At 37.5% G+C, this 20872-nt stretch overlaps 1 protein-coding gene across 2 annotated transcripts in view; it reads right to left on the bottom strand.

Moving 5' to 3' along the window:
* The window catches only part of lrp2bp (LRP2 binding protein), a 29437-nt gene extending 13031 nt beyond the window's left edge, over positions 1–16406 (bottom strand). Inside the window, exons 1-5 of one of the 2 annotated variants that reach the window (XM_028802105.2) lie at positions 16165–16406; positions 9724–9853; positions 5894–5991; positions 2167–2280; positions 1024–1166 (exon numbers count right to left, since the gene is read on the bottom strand). In XM_028802105.2, coding sequence (XP_028657938.1) covers positions 1024–1166; positions 2167–2280; positions 5894–5991; positions 9724–9832 — 464 coding nt within the window. In that variant the 5' untranslated portion in view covers positions 9833–9853; positions 16165–16406. The remainder of the gene's footprint in view (positions 1–1023; positions 1167–2166; positions 2281–5893; positions 5992–9723; positions 9854–16164) is intronic. The other variant, XM_028802103.2, reaches the window with a different exon arrangement.
* Positions 16407–20872: the final 4466 nt, after the last annotated feature.

Genomic DNA, 20872 nt, shown 5'->3' with positions numbered 1-20872 from the left:
CAACTTCTCAGCAAGCTGCAAATAAGCTGCAAAATAAATACTACTATGTGGTAAATAAATAAATGTACACACTTTCTTATACATTATCTGTGAGTCAAGTATTTGTAATATGTATAATCTGCTTTTTTAATAATAACAATAACAAGAACAAGTAGACACAGGGGAAAACAGTGCAGGTTTGTTTGCGTTGCATCTGGTCATGTCTTAAACCAAAATAAATATAATAGATTATAAAGTTGTTAACCTTAATTACTGTGGCAGAATTTATTTTTAACTGTGTGGACATTTTTTGTATGAAGGATACAAGAATATCTGTAGCTGCCCCCACCAAATCTAAAAATGGCATACTTGTTTGCTGTAAGCAGTTCAAGTACCTTATTTAATTGAAATTACACACTCATGGCAGTACTCTGTTACTGCCTGCTGTATATTGACTGTATTCTACTGTAGGCCAAGATTGTATGAAATGTTGACAAATATGGTTTATCATTGATCCCCACACAGACTGCAGAATATGTGCCGAATTCAGGATATTTACATTGATGTATAAAATTGGTAACACTTTAGTTCAAGTACTGCAAAAACACATCTACTTCTGGTTAATTCTTATGTAACAAGGCCTTAACAAGGGCTTCTTTTGGTCTTTACAACACTTATAAAACATCAGACAGGTTATTCATCTTTGTGCAGTGTGACATATTAACATGATAATAAAATTACTTGTTAATATGAAGGATTTACAGGTCTCAATAATATTGAGAGAAATGTGTCTCCTTTCAGCCACCTCAGACCACTCCAAAGTAACGTTTTGTTAGTAGGTCACATTGCAGAGCTGAATAAATACTTCACGTCTACTTTGTAAATGTTATGAAGACCCAAAAAAGTGTTTTTTAAGGTCTTGTTATTTTTGCAGTGTCTATACTAATGTGTTACCATAATATTTTATTTAAGTATACAAAATACAAAATGTAATTTTAAATTACAGCTTTTTGTACCTGATTTCGCTTTTGACTGTAGGCATACCTTTCTGCTTCTTCATCTGACTGTTTGACACCAAAGCCCTCAAAATATGCTCGCCCCAAGTTGTATAATGCAGCATATTTTAAATGCTCAGTTTTTAAAGAGGCTGTCGTGGAAATCCTTGACATATACTCCACTGCTTTTTTCTGTCAAAAAATTACATAGAAAAACTTGTATTAATAACTGCCATTACTTAATAGTGTGACATCTTTTTTAGAATCCTTGTATATAAAACAGTACCAAAGAGAGTCCAAATAAAGGGTTTATTTTCTAATGAAATGAACAGAGAGAAAATAATAAATCTAACGCCACTCCAGGCTACCTTTTGCCTCTGTACTTCTGCTACTGGCAGCGAGATGCCTTAGTGATCACGGTGGCTCTGTATTGATCTATGGATACCAGGCAGGAAGTCACTTTAGGGGCCCCTGGTATCTCTACAGCGTTTTGTTGCTGTTAAATGTCCAGGTCCCTAAAGCTACTCCTTGGCTAACTACTTCACTTTAGGAACAGCATGGCCCATCCATTCCCTTCCGGAACTTAATGTCCTTCCTGGTTAGGTAAGAGTTACGCATCTTTGTCAATTACTGGGCCACATGCTCGCTAGCACTTGGTTCCCATGCCTGCCCTGATACTCAAGTCTAAATTCAAAGACATGCAACGCCTTTCCTCTTACGCTTATACCCCTACAGCAATGACCTCTCTGTACTTGGAGGCTTTCCACATGTTTCAGTCTGCCATTTCCCACCTCTGTCCACACCATCTTCTGTTACAGATTGACGTTTTGAGCCAGATTACAGGATAGACTCAATACAGAGCTTCAGTTTCTAACACACTAAAACTTTACGACCATAAACATACAAAGTAAAATAAACCTAGGCTGCTTATTTTATTTATGTAAAATGTTTATTTTAAGTAACTCCAATCAATATTTTTATACATATTTTAGAACCAACTGAACAAGATAAATTTTGCACTGACTCTGCTTTCATTCATTGGAAATGTAAGTCCATTTCTTATCTCTACATTGAAGTTCTGATTTTGAATTTACTTTTTATTCTCATCTAAAGACTTCTGATTGAATATGCACTATATAAGAAATGCATATTGTTAAATATCTGCAAAAAAAGCAGTTATTAATTAACTCACACAGTCTGCTTTGATTCCCAGTCCATCATAATACATCACACTCAGTTGGTACAGTGCTTGGAGGTCTGTATCCTTGACTTTGGCAAACTTCAAAAAGGCTTCTTCATATCTACTCTGTGTTTGAAAATACAAGATTGCATTAGTAAAAACAATTCCTGATGGCCACATTTCACTGCAGACTAAATACACAAAGATAAGCAGAGTGTGGTCACTTTATCAGATCCAGCTGTTCTTTCTATGGAATTGACTTCTTACCAACATCACTGCCGTAAAAGTCGACAATAAAACTTAAAGCAGAAAGGTAATTATTTGCATAAAAGCAATCATTTTTGTGTTTCTGATTGCCATAATGCTGCAATCATGTGAAGCATGCAGCACTTGATATCATGGTGCCCATCTTATGCAAGACTGCCATTTACATTAACGTGTGTGAACTTTGCTCAAAAATAAAGTCTCTCCTTTGTTTTACAACAATCTTCTAATTAGAATTTTCTGGTTTTGAATCTAGTGTTGTGTACAACTTTACAAACTGCCATTTCTTTTCACTACCGTGCTTGACCTCTTTGTCTGATTTCCTTTCTGTAATGTTCCTAAAAGTTTTCCATCCATCCATTTTCCAACCCGCTGAATCCGAACACAGGGTCACGAGGATCTACTGGAGCCAATCCCAGCCAACACAGGGCACAAGGCAGGGACCAATCCCGGGCAGGGTGCCAACCCACCGCAGCCCTAAAAGTTTTGCACTTAAATAATAAAAAAAGGGTCCATCTGGATTTTTCATTATCAAATGTTAAGACATTTACAGTGTGATAACAATGTGTCCAACTTGGGAAGAATGGTCAATATTAAAGATCTGACTAGCTTTAACTCTGCAATAGAATGGACACCTACCTTACTTACTGAAACGAGGAGTATATCAAGAAAAGCAACACTGCTGTATTTAAAACACATCTAAGACACAGGAGTATCAAAATGGCTACCACTTTAGAAAATCACATCACTGCCTATAAAGTAGTCAGAAAAAGCAATGATAAAAGATAATCATGAATTTTGACTGGAGTTGTGTAAAGCAGCAGATAGGCTGCAGCTACTGTGCTTAAAGGGACGTATGCAAATGCACACTTTCTCATCTGACCATTAATACGGGCAAAAAAGGAGAATGCATTTACAGTGGGATAGATAGATTGAACTTTAGTTTTCTGCAGGGGGACATTTGGATAAGGAACATTGGAGCACTGCAAAAAGGGCAGCTGGGCTGGCGAATCCCACTTCCTGATGATTTAAGATGAGCCAATAATTACTGTAATTAGGAATAGTAAAAACTCCATTGATCCTCCTACCAATTGTCCTCAAAGTAGGCTGGTGGTGGAATTATAATGGTGTACCACAACCACTCACTGCCCATAAAGACTCTCTTGAAATCAATGTTTTCAATACTACATCTGCAAATTGTTTCCAATCATACTTTCATGGTGGCAGTCTACCTTTGTGCAAATATTCTTTCTGATAACAATGTGCTAATCTATGCCATAAGGCTAGGAAAAGTGTGGTAATGTTTCCAGGTACATGATGGTGAATTCATCTTAGTGCATTGGTCTCCTCAGTCTCCTTATCTCGATCCAATTAAGTATGAGGGATTTGGAGTACAGGGTCACCACTAGATAATCCTGCAAAAACTGTGGTATACTTTGGAGTAACACAGACCCACATTCATAGTTTTGCATCTTTTGTTCAGTTAAATTCTTTATAGAGCACTACTGTATACAAGCCTTGAGTTCTGTACACATTTAACACAACACAAACAAAAACTCAACACAATACCTTATAGGGCAATGTTCTAATATAACTGGGTTTGTCTGACAACAGTCGATGGGGATTTGGGCAGCTTGCTATTAGGTACAGTAGGTGTACCAGATAAAGTGGCCACTGTGTATATGCACATTTGGGAATTAATCAATATTATCATGGCAATGCCATAGCACTATGTTTGGTTTCCAGTAAATATGTAACATTCTCAATACAGATTCATTCAAGGTGTTTTTAACTTAGAAGAAATGTTAAGTGCATTGCTATCACAGCTTTTATTACTCTGTAATCTGTCATCCTTTTTCACTTGCTATTTCAATATTGAATTTTGAATCCTTTGTTTGTAAGATGATATTTTGAGCTACAAATTAACAATTTTTCGTGAAAGTACAGTTTTTTTTCCTCAGTGGTTTCGGCTCATTTTAAGAAACACTTATCATTCCCATAGCTCCAGGTACATTAGTCAACACCACAGTCCACATGCAAAAGCACATTTTCAACAAAACTCTTAATTTATGCTTTAAAATTTAAATGATTGTGTCAATGAATAAGTCATTGTCACCAAAATGAAGGTCCTTTCACATAGTGTAAAACCATGGTGGTCAAAATGTTTAGATGTTTTGTCAGTGTGACAGTGGACTCCGGAAATGTATTCCTTATTTTCTAATTCCAAGCAGTCTTGTTGTACATTCACCACTCTTATTGGATGTCTACTTTACCAAACTGTTATTGTGTATCAAACTAAATTCTATTCAGGTATTCGAGCACCGATTTCAGCAGTACAAGGTTTTGTTCAAAAAAAAAAAAAAGCCCTTTGCATCTCTTGATCTATTGATCTGTGACAGCACTGTTTTCTATAAACATGTTGCAGATTCGTTGTTCTTGCTGGTGTGTTCTACTATTGGCATGAGGCAGTCGTCTCATCCACTATCCACTAGAATTCACAAAGAGGACAAATTCCATATATTGTACTCTGTACTCCATGAATTTCTTACTGAATGACTTCCAAACATGTGTTACATTACTGTGACTGTAAATTACCATGTTACTGTAACTGAAATATTATGTAGCATATATGTTTTCCCTGTGGAATGTTTCAATGATGGGGGACACTGTATACCGGCTTACATTAGGCTGTACCTAGCAACCAACCATGATTAATGACATGGTCCCCAAGTGTGGCCCATATTTAAGCTGGGACAGCTCTGTGTTTCTGCACTGTTTTTCCTCTTCCTTTATTTTTTTGCCTTGCCCTGAAACCACTGCCACACATCCTGACTCCTCTTCCTCCTCCAAGAACTGCATGCGTTCATTGTTTGCCTCAATGTTCACAAAGTATACAAATTCAGCTGCACTCAATTTCTATAGGTGTGTTTGGCAATTCTCACAATCATCTCACCTGTGATCTAACTTGACAGCAGGTGTATTGGTTGATCTAAAGTGTCAGAACCTTCCCCTTTGTTAGTTAATTTTAGGTTTAATCTGAGGACTAGTTTAGGCGGCATTACAATAATTTCATGTCAGTGTAATTAATGAAACATACACATGATAGATATTGACAAATGCTTGAACTTTTGTGGCGTGATGACCAACACGCTGAGGGAGTTCTGCTATGTTTTCAAGAATAAAACTTTTGAACTAATCATAAAGACAAATACAATTGATAATTATTCAAATTCTCCACAACTGTACTTGTCTTACATATTTGTACTAAAGCATTTGCAATTTGTAAAAAAAGAATGAGAAATGTGATTATGTTGTGCATGAGTAAATACATGTGGTGGAGAAATTCACAGGGTGATTAGAGAATTGGTCCAAAGAAATTGAGACAACTGTAAATCAATGTTATGTGTACCTGTGTCTTTTATAATATACTGTATATTGCCAAACATTTTGCAAAAATAAAATTTGTAACATTTACTTCTTCAAAATAGAGTTGTCCCAGCAAAAAAATGGCTTGTCGATCACCTTCTTGGATATATTTTTTCAGCAGATCCTCCACTTCCTCAATTAGGTCTTCTGAAACCACAGAGAAACATGAGAATTTCCATTAAACAGTACAGTCTACCTCATTTAGTACTTTAAATAGTTTGGCACCAACCTTTTTAAACTGTAGTCTGCTCAAGGTATAAGTAGAAGCTCTTATGACATTATTTACTTTCTGGGCTATAAATGCTAAAATAAAACACTTCACAGCAACTTCAGTTTTGATTATGTTTGATTATTTGATTATATTCCCCTTTATCAATACACCCAATAGATGCAGATTCATCTAAGAATTTCTGCAAGTGATATGACCTGGGGCCTAATTTATAATGACATGCATAGAATTCAAACTAAAACATGGAATACAGACAAAAATAGAAATGTGCATATGCACAAAAAAATTCAGATGCATAAAACTATGCATAAGTGAAGTTCCACGCACTTCCCCTTTATAAATCCAAATCAATGTGAATTTTAACACACATGCATGTGCCTACAGCGCCACCCCAACTCCTCCTAGAATTATGCCTATTTGAATATACAAATCAATATAAGTAGCCTCTTCCATGTTTTGTTAAAAGATAATGAAAAAAGCATGTGTAAAAAAGAAAAATTTCAGCAAAATGGAGGTCCTGCTCAGTGAAGTGGAGGCATAGAAAAATGTACTATTTGGTGGCTTCAGCAGTGGTATAAGCAGCAAAAGGAAATTGATGGATGTTGAGATTAAAGTCGAAATGTCAACTTTAATCTTGAAATATCCACTTTAAACTCATAGTTTTATCAGTAAAGCAGAATGTGGTAAATTTTATGCTAAAATCGATGTTTAATTTACTAGAGTTTCTCAATCCCCACTGTAACTAAAGTAGCACATTAAATACTTCATATTCTAAGTATTTCCTGACCCAGTCATCAATTGCTACGTGCTTCTTAAACGAGTTTTTTCTTTCTCTTACTCAGGAGCGCGTAGGCAGTGATCACCACACAAAATACATTACATTCATGATATTACAGCTCTCTGAACATTTTAGAATACTAAGATGTATACTTGATATCATTTTCATGTTGAAATGCATTAAAGCATGTATTAAACATGTGGGGGCATGGTGACTCAGTGGTAATAATAATAATAATTCTTTGCATTTATATAGCGCTTTTCTCACTACTCAAAGCGCTCAGCAATTGTAGGTTAAGGGCCTTATTCAAGGGCCCAACAGAGCAGAGCCCCATTTGGCATTTACGGGATTCGAACCCTTGCGCACAAGGCTTGCTGGGTTGGGTGAGACCCTGGATTGAATAATTTATTGCAGCAGTACTGTCTCTTTCAAATGTAGCAAACCCCAATTCCCGTCCTTCTGTTCTCTTTCTCCATGTAACCAATCGCCACACAATAAGCGTTTGTAATAAATGTAAAACCAGCTGTAAGCTTAGAATGCAGATTCTTCATAACTTTTAAGGAACATTGAAAATCCTCATTATACGTGTTTAATTATTCCAGCCACCCACCCATCCAGGTGTGCGCCAGTCCCAGCAAGCATCAAGCATGAGGCAGGAACAATCCGAAGACAGGGCGCCAGCTCATCACTGGGTGAATATGTGCAGACACATACACTAGTAGTGCCAATTTACCATCACCAAATCCCTTAACCTGCAAACATTTGGAAGGAGACTAAAGCACGAACAGGAAACCCACCAGGAAAACATACAAACTACAGGCAACAGCACTTCTGTCATGCTACCATGTCCAAATATGTTTAATTATTAACAGTATACATTATTTAAATGAAGTTAACAATTTATCTGTCAAATGTAATATGCATACTTTAATGCATTTAATCATAAAAATGATATCATATACTGTAAATATCCCAGTATTCTAACAGCACACAGTTCCAAGAGGACAGCTCTTAGAAATCTAATTTAACTTACAAGCCAGTCATCACCATAGGACAAGAAATCAGTATGATCTGTAAATAAGCACACTCTCTTTTAATTCTTCCATTTGTGATACATCATATAATAGATGCTAATATGAAAAAGAATGCATGGCTTTATGCCAAGTTTAGTTTTTCATACATCTTGAAGTGAGCATGGAAATGGGTGTACACAACATTTTTGTGTGTATGCACAGTTTATACATAAGGCACTTGATGTTATATTTATAGTCTGAGGTGTACAAAGTAAAGAGAAAAGGAGACAGAAGTGTTCTTATGGTGCTCCTGTGTCACTCACATCCATATCAGAAACACTGAGTTTCACAAACTGCAGTCTGCAGGACACCATAGGCACATTCACCTGCATATCTCTGAGTTTACCCCTTAACGGGATGGTTGGATGATACTGAAGGTACTGGAGAAATCAAAAAACATGATCCTCACAGTGCCGCCAGCTTTGTCCAGGTGGGAATAAGCTTTATGGAGCAGACATCCTCCACTCCAATTATTGTCAGAGAGGCAAATTGCAGTGGGTCCAGGTGGTCTATCGATATCATGACAGTGGACACATTTCTATCCAGCTCTTTGGAGGGAAGCAAATATGCTAAAGTCATTCATACAATACATCCATTTTAAGATAGTTTTAATATCGTAGGGTCACAGTTACCGCAGCCTGTGTAGGCAACAGTGAGTACAAGGCAGAAGCCACCCATAGTGGGTGTGACAGTCTTTTTTGAGACACAGTAACTCCAGTGACTGTAAAGTTACTTGGTATAAGTTACTCAACTTAAAATGCATGGATGGAAGTGTTGGTGTGTTGTCCTTAATGGAACCTAGGTAAACTTTAAATTGTTGAAGTGGTTTTGCAAAGGAGATTGCTTTATAGGTAAGTATTCCCAGGCTTTTAGTTTTATTATAATACTGAAGGCAAACCTTCAATAGCCCAACATAGTTTAGACTGTTGAGATTTAAAAATGGTCACCAGTAGTTCTTTTTGATGTCCATTTTTCTTAATATAAATAGTTTTTACACTCTTCATTTTGAGCTTTGAGTTTTCCCCAGAACATATTTTGTGCTGCATATTCTTAACTGTTGGAGAGAAGGCACATGAATGATAAATAAAGTGTATTTGTTACAAATTGCATGTTCATTTTATATCTTGCTGCAATTATTCAGGAAGTAGCAGTTCCTCAAGGGCGGGAAAAACGAACAATCTTCTTCCCAAAGAATGGTGGGGCAAGGAGTTGCTGATTACATGCAAAAACAGATTATGTTTTTAAATATATTTTAATTAAAATTGGTTCATTTTACAAACAATCATTTCAAATAAACATTACAATTAAAGAATCACTCTAGCATTTCCTTTATGTAATTCTTAATTTAGGACATTAAGATAAATATTTAGAAAAAAAATACACATGTTCTATATATATATATATATACTGTATATATATATATATATATATATATATATATATATATATATATATATATATATATATATATATATATATATACTGTATATATATATATATATATATATATATATATATATACACATGTTCATAATGCAAACTCCTTTGTCATACAGTATATGAAAGTTAATTCCAGCAAATTTTAGAAGTTACAAATCTTCTAACAGTCCTGGTTTGACTTTATATTGTATTTCTTAAAATTTCAGCAGAGAATTAACTTTCACAAATGTTTCCTTTTGCAAATGCACAATGTCGGTGGCACAGATCTTTCTTAAATATCTTTAAACTGTATATAAAAAGTATATAAAAAGTTAATGCCTAGAAGAGACTTGTTGTCTTACTGAGTATCTTGACGTTACCTCGTTTCTTGGACTGTGGATCGATACTCAGGCCATACACTTCATTAACTGTGTGAAAAATTTGTGCTGATTTGTCAGATTGCCAGTCAGATGCAGTTGCTGAATTCATTGCTTTACCAACTATCCTTTCCTGTAAATAAATAAAAAAATACCCAAGTTTTCATACTGTTAATTTAGTAAGTAAATGCACTTAACACAATCACATTGTTTTGTGCTGCTGAGAATTGCATCTGCTTTGTTCTGGAGTAAAAGTTGAGTTATTCAGATAAGTAGATGTCTTGTTTCAGACAAGGCTGAAGTTTTGCTTTAAGGTTCTTATGCCAACGTGTTCCCTTCTTGTATGCAATAGAAGTTAAATGATTGTTTTAGTCCGAAATTGGCAAGAAAAGAGCAAAATAAGCAAAGCATTGCATTGATTACATTTAATGACTGCCATCAAGCTATCCACAGTTTGTCAATTCACAGTCACAGTATCAGCAGCAAGTCCTCTACACTTCAGAACAGGAAATCTAAGCATGTTTGGGCCAGCCAGTGCTTGGATTAGAGATTATCTAGGGAAAACATTAGGGTTGCTGCTGAAAGAGGTGAACCAATCAGGGGGTGCTTACCCTGTGGTCTGAGTGTGGATTTCAATGCTGTAATGCAGTGATGGGGACACTGTGCTGTAAACAATTGAGCAATCTTTTGGATAAGATGTAAAAGTGAGGTCCTGACTCTGTGTGGTCTTAAAAGATCCCTGGACATTTTTCGAAAACAGTAGAGTGTTTCCTGATGTCCTAGCTAAATTGCCCACCATGGCTTTGTCAATTCTAGCCACTAATCATCTCCTCTCCTTGGCTAACTATCTCTGTCACCCCTTGACCACCTATTAGGTAATATATGGCAAATGTATACTGGTACAGAAATGGCTGCTATTGCTTCATCCAGGTGGATGCTACAATACACATTGGTGGTGGCTGAAGAGAGCTTTGAGTAGGTTAGAAAAGTGTGATGTAAATGTAATTATTATTATTATTACAATGATTAGAAAAAGAATTGCATGTTCAATCTCATTTGAACACTATCCCTAGTCACGCACTCTCTGGGTTTCCAGAAGCACTTAATATAACAATATATTTAAAAATAAAACTCATGTTTTGCACACTGTCAGCATACAACTGGATAAAAGACATGAATTATGTGATACAAGTAGTTTAGGATTTTTTTATGGAGATTTTAACATTGTTTTTCTGTTATTGGTCCCTCGCCAGCCCACATTGATTCTCGTTGTATCATAATTTTTGTGTTCTCCATTCTCCATGAAAAAATGAGATTAAACATTTTTCTCAGCTATCTCTACAAATAACATGGGGTAAGTGACAAAAGAAAAAAAATATCATTTTTGGATGTGGTATTCCATTAAAGAAAAATTGCATACCAGTACACATTGGTTTACATTTTCTTAGAATTTCCCATAATAAATGAAAAGGTTCACTGCCCTTTGATAATACAGTTCTTTTGTGATTAAAAGTGAAATTTGGGGTACCTTTTACTGTAATGGTTTTAAGTGAATTAAAACTGAACAGACAAAGTTAAATATAGCCACGTTTTAAACACAACTAATTTCTTTGTGTTTAGATATAATAAATTGTGTATTAGCTGTGCTATAATATTGCACTGTTCTGCAGTATACACTGTTATAACTATTTTCCAGTCATGACCATTGCCTTTAAAAAACAAAAATTCAAACTGTTATTTACAAAGAAAAATATACACAGATTGTCATTTGTTTAAATGGTTTTAACTGCTTTTCTACAAGTAGGTTAGACTTTTTTCAGGTTTACTCCTTTTGAAGTCATAATACTACAGCTGTTTTTACTTGTATAGACTTTTGAGTCATTTTAGACTATTAGCCAAAATGAATAGGTAAGCTATTTTAATAATAATAATAATAATTCATTACATTTATTAATTTGGTATTTTCTAAAATGTCAAGAGGTGATAACCCTAACCAGCTTGTTTTAACGAAGACCAATACCAGTTGTCACAAAAAACAATTCTGTTATACTGGAAACAGATTTATTGGATTAGGTATAGTCGGGTTAAAGGGCTGTCATGAAATTAGTCCCAGGTCTACAATACAACATGTACAAGCAAACAAACAAATAGTAATAAATAATTAAATATTAAATAAAAAATACCTGTCCTTGATGTGGACCCAAATGTACTTGCAGGAGTGGACAACCTCTATATCCACTCTTTGAACAATGACCGGACATAGGTGCTCCTTATTGCAACAAAAGTCAATATCCAGTTCCTTGATTTTGCTGATGTTAAGATGAAGACAATTATTTCTGCACCATGAAATACAGTTCTGCAACTGACTCCTATACTCTGTCTTACCCCTCTTATCAATACACCCCATAAGTACAGAATCATTTGATAATTTCTGCAAGTGACATGACCTGGTGTTATAGTCTGAGGTGTACAGGGTGAACAGGAAAGGAGGCAGGACTGTACCTTATGGTACTCCAGTGTTGCTCACTTTCAAATCAGAGACACAGTCCTTAAACCACACAAACTGCAGTCTGCCGACAGACTGTACATTATACAGGATGCTGAAGGCTCATTCATCTGCAGTATAACTACAGTAGAACTGCTGTACCTTTCCTCCCATACTCAATCTCAGATCATAGACAGTCTACAGCAATAAGAAAACAAGTAAACTAAAGCTGTTCAAAACTTAAGTACCCATTCATAAATACTACCATTGTCTAATGAAATAAATGCATGAAGTACAAAGATTATCCACAATATATGTACTGCATAATTATTATAAACATTTAAATACATTAGTATTTGATTCTGAATTTATTTAGTAATGGTACAGTAAAACTTTCTCAGATCTAAACAGAACTTAACGATACTCACAAGCACATACACATCTGAAGATGCCAGCCTACTTATGATTCCAAGGATTAATAAAATAACGAGAGGTCGAGCTTTCAGTTACAGGGCTGGTGAATGGTCTGCCTGCTACTATAAGAGGTGGCCCTTCAGTCTCAGCTTTTTAAATCCAGGAGGAAGCCTCACTAATTTAGTCTGGCATACCCTGACTAGAGCTGCTGATTAGCTGTGCATACTGCATCTGTTTGTTAGTCATTTGTACACGTGCATAAGTAATGCAATATTTATAAATCATTTCTAACCCTCTCCTGCTCTGTTTCTGTACTTGGTATCTTGATGTGGCATTTGGGGCCACTGCTGTCCTGCCAAGCTGCTCTCCTGCCAATGGAAAAGGCAATTCAGATAAGTGTCGGAATAAGCAGATAGAAAGATTCCTTTCAGCACACATGAGACTATACAGTGCACAGGAGGTGGTGGGTGGCTAGTTGGCCAAGGTTTCCAGGACTGTGACTGGGCCTGACTTTGTCTTTGACTTTCTCTTTTACAAGTTTCATTTCTTCCATTGTCGACTGGCTAAATTCAATCATTGATTGGTAAATGGATGTTGTTTTCCATTTGTGTTGATGATCTGTTTCTACTTTGTTTTTTTGTACATTTTAACAAACATGTATCTTTAATTGTACTAACTCTGTACAGAATTTAGTAATTAGTATAATCTATCCTTCTCTTTTACCTAAGAATTAGCCACCACGCTCTGCACCTGCACTCAGTGAAGTACGCTATACAAAAATAAGTTGTACTGTATCGTAATACTCAAGTACTTGCTCTGCCACATGATAAGATTTGTTTGAGGCATCTGGAAAAAATTGAGATTAAAAGTGCCCCCAAATATATTTACGTGGTGCAGCAAATAAAAAAGATATGAGAGAGAGGCATATAAAGTCACTGAAATGCACTGAAAGAAAATGATACCAGTAAAAAAAAAAGTTACTCGAATTTGCAGGAGTCACAACCAAACACCATCCTTCACCTGGCTATCAAATTTGTTATGAAATACAGGAAAATCCTAAGAAATTGCTCTGCAAAGTCCTATATGTAATGGGGGCTGAGGTTAGTGGTCCAAAAAATAAAACATAATAAGCATTTAGTGTTTTGTAAAATACTCTTTACGTTATATTTAAAAATAGAAAATATACAAATTAAAAATGTACATTAAAACCACTACACACACATGCCAAAAAATGTGGAGCTGGTGTTAATCAGCTGCTTTACCAGTGATGGAGTAACTGGTAGTTTTTCAAAAGAGGGCGAAAAGAAAAAAAATGGAAACAATTGTTTCAGAATATAAAACAGTTATCCTGAAATCAGACTCCCTGTGTTCTACAATACTTTATTACTGCAACTAAATTGTCTTCTAATTAGTCAGCTCCATTTGGTTGCAAAGAGTCAGTGGAAGTCATTATCTAACATCAGGTAATATTTTGCTAGTTAACAGTAGCTCATCACTGTTGTAACTTTGTCACTTAATAAAATTTGGCTGTTTGTCCCTAATGATTTAGAATGAACACTGGAATATTTCAGTCAGGCATATTAAATTAGGCTGGTAATCTTGATTGGCAGCAGCGTATGGACCACCATTCGTGTCAAAATGAGATAAATAAAAACGTAATGATGAAATAATCACATGAAGAAGTGCAAAGATATATATACAGTATTGTGTGTATATAAATGAGCCATTAAATTTTGAAAAACTGCAACAATGTATATAAAAAATTGATTCATTAATAGACAACAAACCCGGGTTAAAAGAGATTGTTTAAAATAAATAATAAGCTATTTTGAAATGTGCCTTCTGGAAAAGTCCCACTATGAAATATAAAAAGAAGAGAAGCATGTGCTGATAGTGTGTTGTTGCACTCACCACACGACGAAACCACCTGGACTGGGAACCAAGAGCAGCAGGTGACACCTCAGCACCACACTGGAACAGTGTGAGGTTTTTCACAGTGGCAGGTGTGCCAATCCTGCCACCAACCCCCCAAGATTTCCCTGCAAGTTAGAGGACCTGCTTGTAGGGCTGGATGCAGATTAACGTCATACCCAGGACAGAGCAATTGCAGGTTAAGGGCTTTGCTCAAGGGACCAACCGAGTAGAGTCACTTTTGGTGTTTACGGGATTTGAACCTCAGAGCCCCCATTCTGCCCATACTATGAAATATAAACAGCCTTTATAAAATAAAGGTTTTTTTTTTTTTTAAATAAAACCTGAAAAAGTCTAAGTAAAAGTACAATGTTGAAACTTAATAAAACACTGATGTAGCAGTTCATGATAACAGGTAGTATTAGTATTTAGTATGATCACATATTGTGTTCTACTTTACAGTTATGGTAGAAGAATTATAAATTTATGCAGTTATATATAAAAAACATTGGCTGCATTTTGCTTTGAAACTAACACTAATTTCACTCTTAAAAATACTAATTGTTTAATGGCATTTTATGACTGTTTACTGGGTTGTGTGGTTCCTTGTAGAACAATTGCTTCACAAAGCACCATTTCATTCTGGGAAGGGTTCTTTGCATATGAAGCTGGTTCTTTCTGCTTTGAAAAACTTCCAAAACGTTATTTAAAAAAACTGAAATCTTTAATGTACAGTAGGATACTAATATTAAAAAAAAACCTTGACTTAGTCTATGTTATTGTACGCAGCAAGATTAGTAAAATAGATTACCATCTAAACATGCTTATTTTCTGTATGGAGCCTGTTATGGATCTAAATAAATAAAAGGTTCTTTCTGGACCCTTCATGTGGATGGATGGGTCTTCTGGGAACCACTTATGGCATCCCTCATCACCTTTATTTTTAACGGTGTCGTTACTGTTTTAAGAATTATAATGAGAGACAAGAATAATAAATGTTATTGTTTCAATAGGGCTATCTTGTATCTCATTTTAGTTGAACCTTTTTCACAAGATACCCTTAGGCCAGGGATACACTGCATATATAACGTATATTAAAAATGAACAAAATGGTAAGCCAATTTACATATAGTTAACGCATTTTAAAATACATTAGGATTTCAGTTAAGCATTGCATGCCTTCCGTTTAATCGAGCAAACGTCTTTATCAGTTCAGAAGAAGCGACTTAGGATAAAACACCTTTAGACTTCAAAGGAAACCTGTGCGATCGTACACTTTATTTTTGAAGTTGCCTGCTTGACCACATATTGGATGTCAGTTCAATTATTATTTTGGTTATAGTTGGAGAGCACTGTGTTTCTTTTTTTATGTGACATCACACAAGATTCTTTTTTGTCAATGACGTTGTTGAATTTTGATGAGGAGCCCAAGTCACGTTGCGGGCTGGCGGTCGCTCTTCACGCATTAAGTGTGTGAAGGCAACGAAACAATTCACTGAGACTTCGCCTTCTTTTTGTGGCTGTACGGTAGCCTACTTGAAAAACAAAATGCCCCAGTAAAGGTGCCTGTGAATGTTTCACTTCATCGCCCAATAAACTTAAAGGGATTCTTTCGACTAGAAACGAATACTTACTTTTGATTTGAGCTCGCCCTCGTGCTAAGGTTCTCCTTCTAGATTTGGGTTTTTTGTCTTGTCTCTTGCATGCGGCTGCAAACGTCTATTTCTTTCTAATTAATAACTTTTGGAAAACAATGACTATGTCGGCAGGTACTCTCTTGTGTTTTCAAACTTTTCCTGACGTCTGGAAGTACAGTATTCGTTGCTAAGGGATGTTGCTCGTAGCAACTGGATAGGCCGTAGCCGCGTTACCATTGCGCCATCTACCGATAGCCTCTTAGAGGTGCATGTCTTCAACGATAGCGCGTACTGCATATGTACGATACATTTATTTGAAACGTAATCCTTTTGTGCCAACGCATCTGACATCTTGTGTGTAGTACATGGATGAATGAACGAGCAAGACGCTTGACCTATTAAGTCCTACAGAAGGAATTTCTGATTGTAGCAAAACAGATCAATATGGTTTTGTATTACAGTCATGAGTTTTAATAACTGTCCACGCTGAAGACAGAGGGGCGGAGCCTGGGATTGCAGGGGTAACACCGGAGCCAACACTGGAGCTGGCTAAACCATCGCAGGGCGTCCGGTGAATATGCCCGACGACTGTTATGCGCTTTATTTACTGTAATAAATGTGAGAGCTTTACGAGCTCTATTGATATACTGTGTTCCTGTTTTTAACTTACTACCTTCAATACAATCACAGTAAAGAACCGTTTCATATATAATTTACTTGATTGTGAACAGTTTCGGATAAACGTTTACCAGCTAAAGCAGTTGTTAGCTGATCCATTCATTAGCTAGGAAGCAACACCAATTGTAATTCCATTGGTCCATTTTTTGAACATTTTTAACCTCATTTTGGGATCGCAGGGGCCTGAAGACTAGTCTATCCACATAGTGCGCGAGTCAGGATCCGGCTCTGGTCGGGACGCCTAAAGACGCGGTCGGTAAACAGTTAGATGACATGTTGTAAATTATGATGAAGGCGATACGAGCATCAAACAGCCTTCGGTGCTGGAAACTCCGTTTAAAGTCAAGAGACATGTGCTCCGCCAATCCGATATTACTGCATCTTAACTGTACCGATTTCGTTTGCTTGCTGCTAAAGCAGAGCACGCAGTACGTACACTGCATCGTTTACGACCTTCGAAAAATTTTGCTGGTCCGCGAAATGGTAGGCATAGTAATTTAAGTTAATGCTATTACTGTATTGTCCACTACCGGTCCGCAAAAAGACCACTAAATGCCGCCTCCAAGGAACTCTATCATTATTTAACCCCATGCAATTAACCCGGGCCAGTACTCCATGTCCATGGGGGGGAACACGGACCCTTGATCATCAATGAACCGAGACGCTCGAAATCACCCACCCCGCAATTCGATGGAACGTCAATGAAACAAGCCGCTTGAAACTCCAAACGTCCACTAAAAGTTAATTATCTTAAAAAGGTTTATAAGCACTGGTTTAAGACATAAACTTCCTTTGTATTGCCCCCAGTCCCTAGTGATGTGGATGCCACGTAACCCGCCATAAAGTTTTGTTTTTGCACGTACTGTTCATAAATCAATTTTTACCTTACAATGTGTTGGTACATATGCAGTGCATATAGCGGTTCTCAAATTCAGTCCTGGGGGTCCAATATTGCTGCATGTTTTTGTCCAATCATCTACTTTATTTGGACTCCTGACATACTATAATTAGACAAGCTGTTTTTATGTTTTTTTCTTTTCCTGTTTTATTAGTTTTTTGCAGTAATAGTAATTTTGATGTAATTAAACAGGCGTTTTCACAATTTTTTTTACTGGAATGCACCAAACTGTTATATACATTTCTCATCATGAAGTGTTTTGAGAGGTTGGTTTCACACTACAGTACATCAAAGCCTGCCTTCTTCCCACTTTTGACACACACCAGATTGCTTACAGAGCAGACTGGTCCATGAAGGACGCCATAGCCAAACAGTAGCTTTCACATGTGATGAAGACCATGGAGCGGCTGCTGCTTCACGACCTGATGCCACAGGTCCGCCACCCCCTCAACCCTCTACAGTTCGCATACCAGGAGAAGGTGGGAGCGGAGGATGCCATCATCTACATGCTACACCGATCCCTCTCCCACTTGGACAGAGGCAGTGGTGCTGTAAGAATTATGTTTCTGGACTTCTCTAGTGCCTTCAACACCATCCAACCTCTGCACCTTAGGGACAAGCTGACAGAGATGGGAGTAGATTCATACCTAGTGGCATGGATCGTGGACTATCTTAAAGACACACCTCAGTATGTGCGTCTTGGGAACTGCACGTTTGACATTGTGGTCAGCAATACAGGAGCGCCACAGGGGACTGTACTTTCTCCGGTCCTGTTCAGCCTATATACATCGGACTTCCAATACATCTCGGAGTCCTGCCACGTGCAAAAGTTCGCTGACGACACTGCTATCGTGGGCTGCATCAGGAGTGGGCAGGAGGAGGAGTATAGGAACCTAATCAAGGACTTTGTTAAATGCTGCGACTCAAACCACCTACACCTGAACACCAGCAAAACCAAGGAGCTGGTGGTGGATTTTAGGAGACCCAGGCCCCTCCTGGACCCTGTGATTATCAGAGGAGACTGTGTGCAGAGGGTACAGACCTATAAATACCTGGGAGTGCAGCTGGATGATAAATTGGACTGGACTGTTAATACTGATTCTCTGTGCAAGAGAGGACAGAGCCGGTTGTACTTCCTTAGAAGGCTGGCGTCCTTCAACATCTGCAATAAGATGCTGCAGATGTTCTATCAGACGGTTGTGGCGAGTGCCCTCTTCTACGCAGTGGTGTGCTGGGGAGGCAGCATTAAGAAGAAGGATGCCTCACGCCTGGACAAACTGGTGAGGAAGGCAGGCTCTATTGTTGGCATGGAGCTGGACAGTTTGACATCCGTGGCCGAGTGACGGGAATTCAGCAGGCTCCTGTCAATAATGGAGAATCCACTGCATCCACTAAACAGTATCATCTCCAGACAGAGGAGCAGCTTCAGTGATAGACTGCTGTCACTGTCCTGCTCCACTGACAGACTGAGGAGATTGTACCTCCCCCAAACTATGTGACTCTTCAATCACACCCAGGGGGGTAAACGTTAACATCTATCTCTCTCTATGCATGCCATTTGGAACACCGGAGGAGCTTTGTAAGGATGCTTTTTATTGACTTTCAGCTTTTCATACTGTTATTCCAGATATTCTAGTCAGTAAACTCTCTAACCTAAGTTTCCCTCTACTCTTCTGCTCCTGAATAAAGGACTTTCTTATCAGTCCCCTTCAGACAGTGAAACTTGGCCTCCATTTTTCCTCAACTCACTTATTCAGCACCGGTTCTCCACAAGGCTGTGTGAAAAGTCTATTGCTGTTTGCACTATACTCCTATGACTGCAGTCCAGACCACTCTAATAACACCATCATCAAATCTGCTGATGACACTACAGCACTTGGACTCATCTTGGAGAGGAACGAGTCTGCCTACAGGGAGGAGATCCTGGGTTGTCACCTTGGTGCTCAACAAATAGTCTGAAACTGAACACCATGAAAACACGATGAAAAGAGGAAATAATCTTAGACTTCAAGAAAAATAGTGCAGACCTGGCGCCCCCTCCATATCAACGAGGATTATGTGGAGACAGTACCAGCTTTCAAATTCTTGGGTACCTTCATTTCTGCTGAACTGTCTTGGACTGCAAACACTAAAGCAGTCATTAAAAAGGCACAGCAGTGACTTCACTTCCTGAGACTGCTTAGGAAGAATAATGTGGATAAAAAGCTGCTGGTGAACCTTTACCATTCCTCCACAGAGAGCATGCTGACATGCTGTATCATAGTGTGGTACAGAAGCTGCATTGTAGCAGACAAGAAAGGGCTCCTGCATGTCATCAATGCTGCTCAGAAGACTGCTCTCTGCCCTCCCTACAGGACTTGTATACTTTTTGCTGCCTTGGCAGAGGAGAAAACATCTTGAAGGAACCCCCACGTCAGGTCAATTAAATCAAGGATGAACCAACTCAGGGGCAGTTTCTTTACTGAAGCTATAACAACGTTGAATCTCAACATGCACTGGGTATCTCTCTCTATGCCTCTGCCTCTGTCCCTCTCTCTTTTCTCTCTCCTTCTACCCTTCCCACCTTTTATTTGGATGTGCAATAATCCTCTGTGTAATAATCACAGTCTAGTGCAACATTGCTCTTTTTTTCTATATACAATATTTTGTTATTAATATTCTTTGTGTAATATTCATATCACAGGTAATTCACTGTGCAATACCTGCATGATCAGTAATATTTCTTGTTTAGTAATACTGCATTTGTTACATCGCAATACCGCATTGTTACCTATTAATTAGTATTTTTTATTTTATTTTTATTTAGCAGTTTTTTATGTAGTACTTTATTACTGTATACATTTTTTTTCATTGCATCTAAATGAGTAGCTGCTCTGTACTTTTGTTATACATAGTATAATGATTATGAAGGGCTTCCAAATTCTAAAATTCTAAATTTTTGGTACACAGGGATAATTCAGTATTTTTTTTTAACTCCATCCATCCATTTTCCACCCCGCTGAATCCGAACACAGGGTCACGGGGGTCTGCTGGAGCCAATCCCAGCCAACACAGGGCACAAGGCAGGAACCAATCCCGGGCAGGGTACCAACCCACTGCAGTTCAAAAATAAATATCTTTCTAAATTTC

The sequence above is a fragment of the Erpetoichthys calabaricus genome, chromosome 5 (genome assembly GCF_900747795.2).
Source record: "Erpetoichthys calabaricus chromosome 5, fErpCal1.3, whole genome shotgun sequence".
Classification (NCBI taxonomy): Eukaryota; Metazoa; Chordata; class Cladistia; order Polypteriformes; family Polypteridae; genus Erpetoichthys; species Erpetoichthys calabaricus.
The sequence above is the reverse complement of the archived record's forward strand: the minus strand, read 5'-3'. Positions and strand labels throughout refer to the sequence as shown.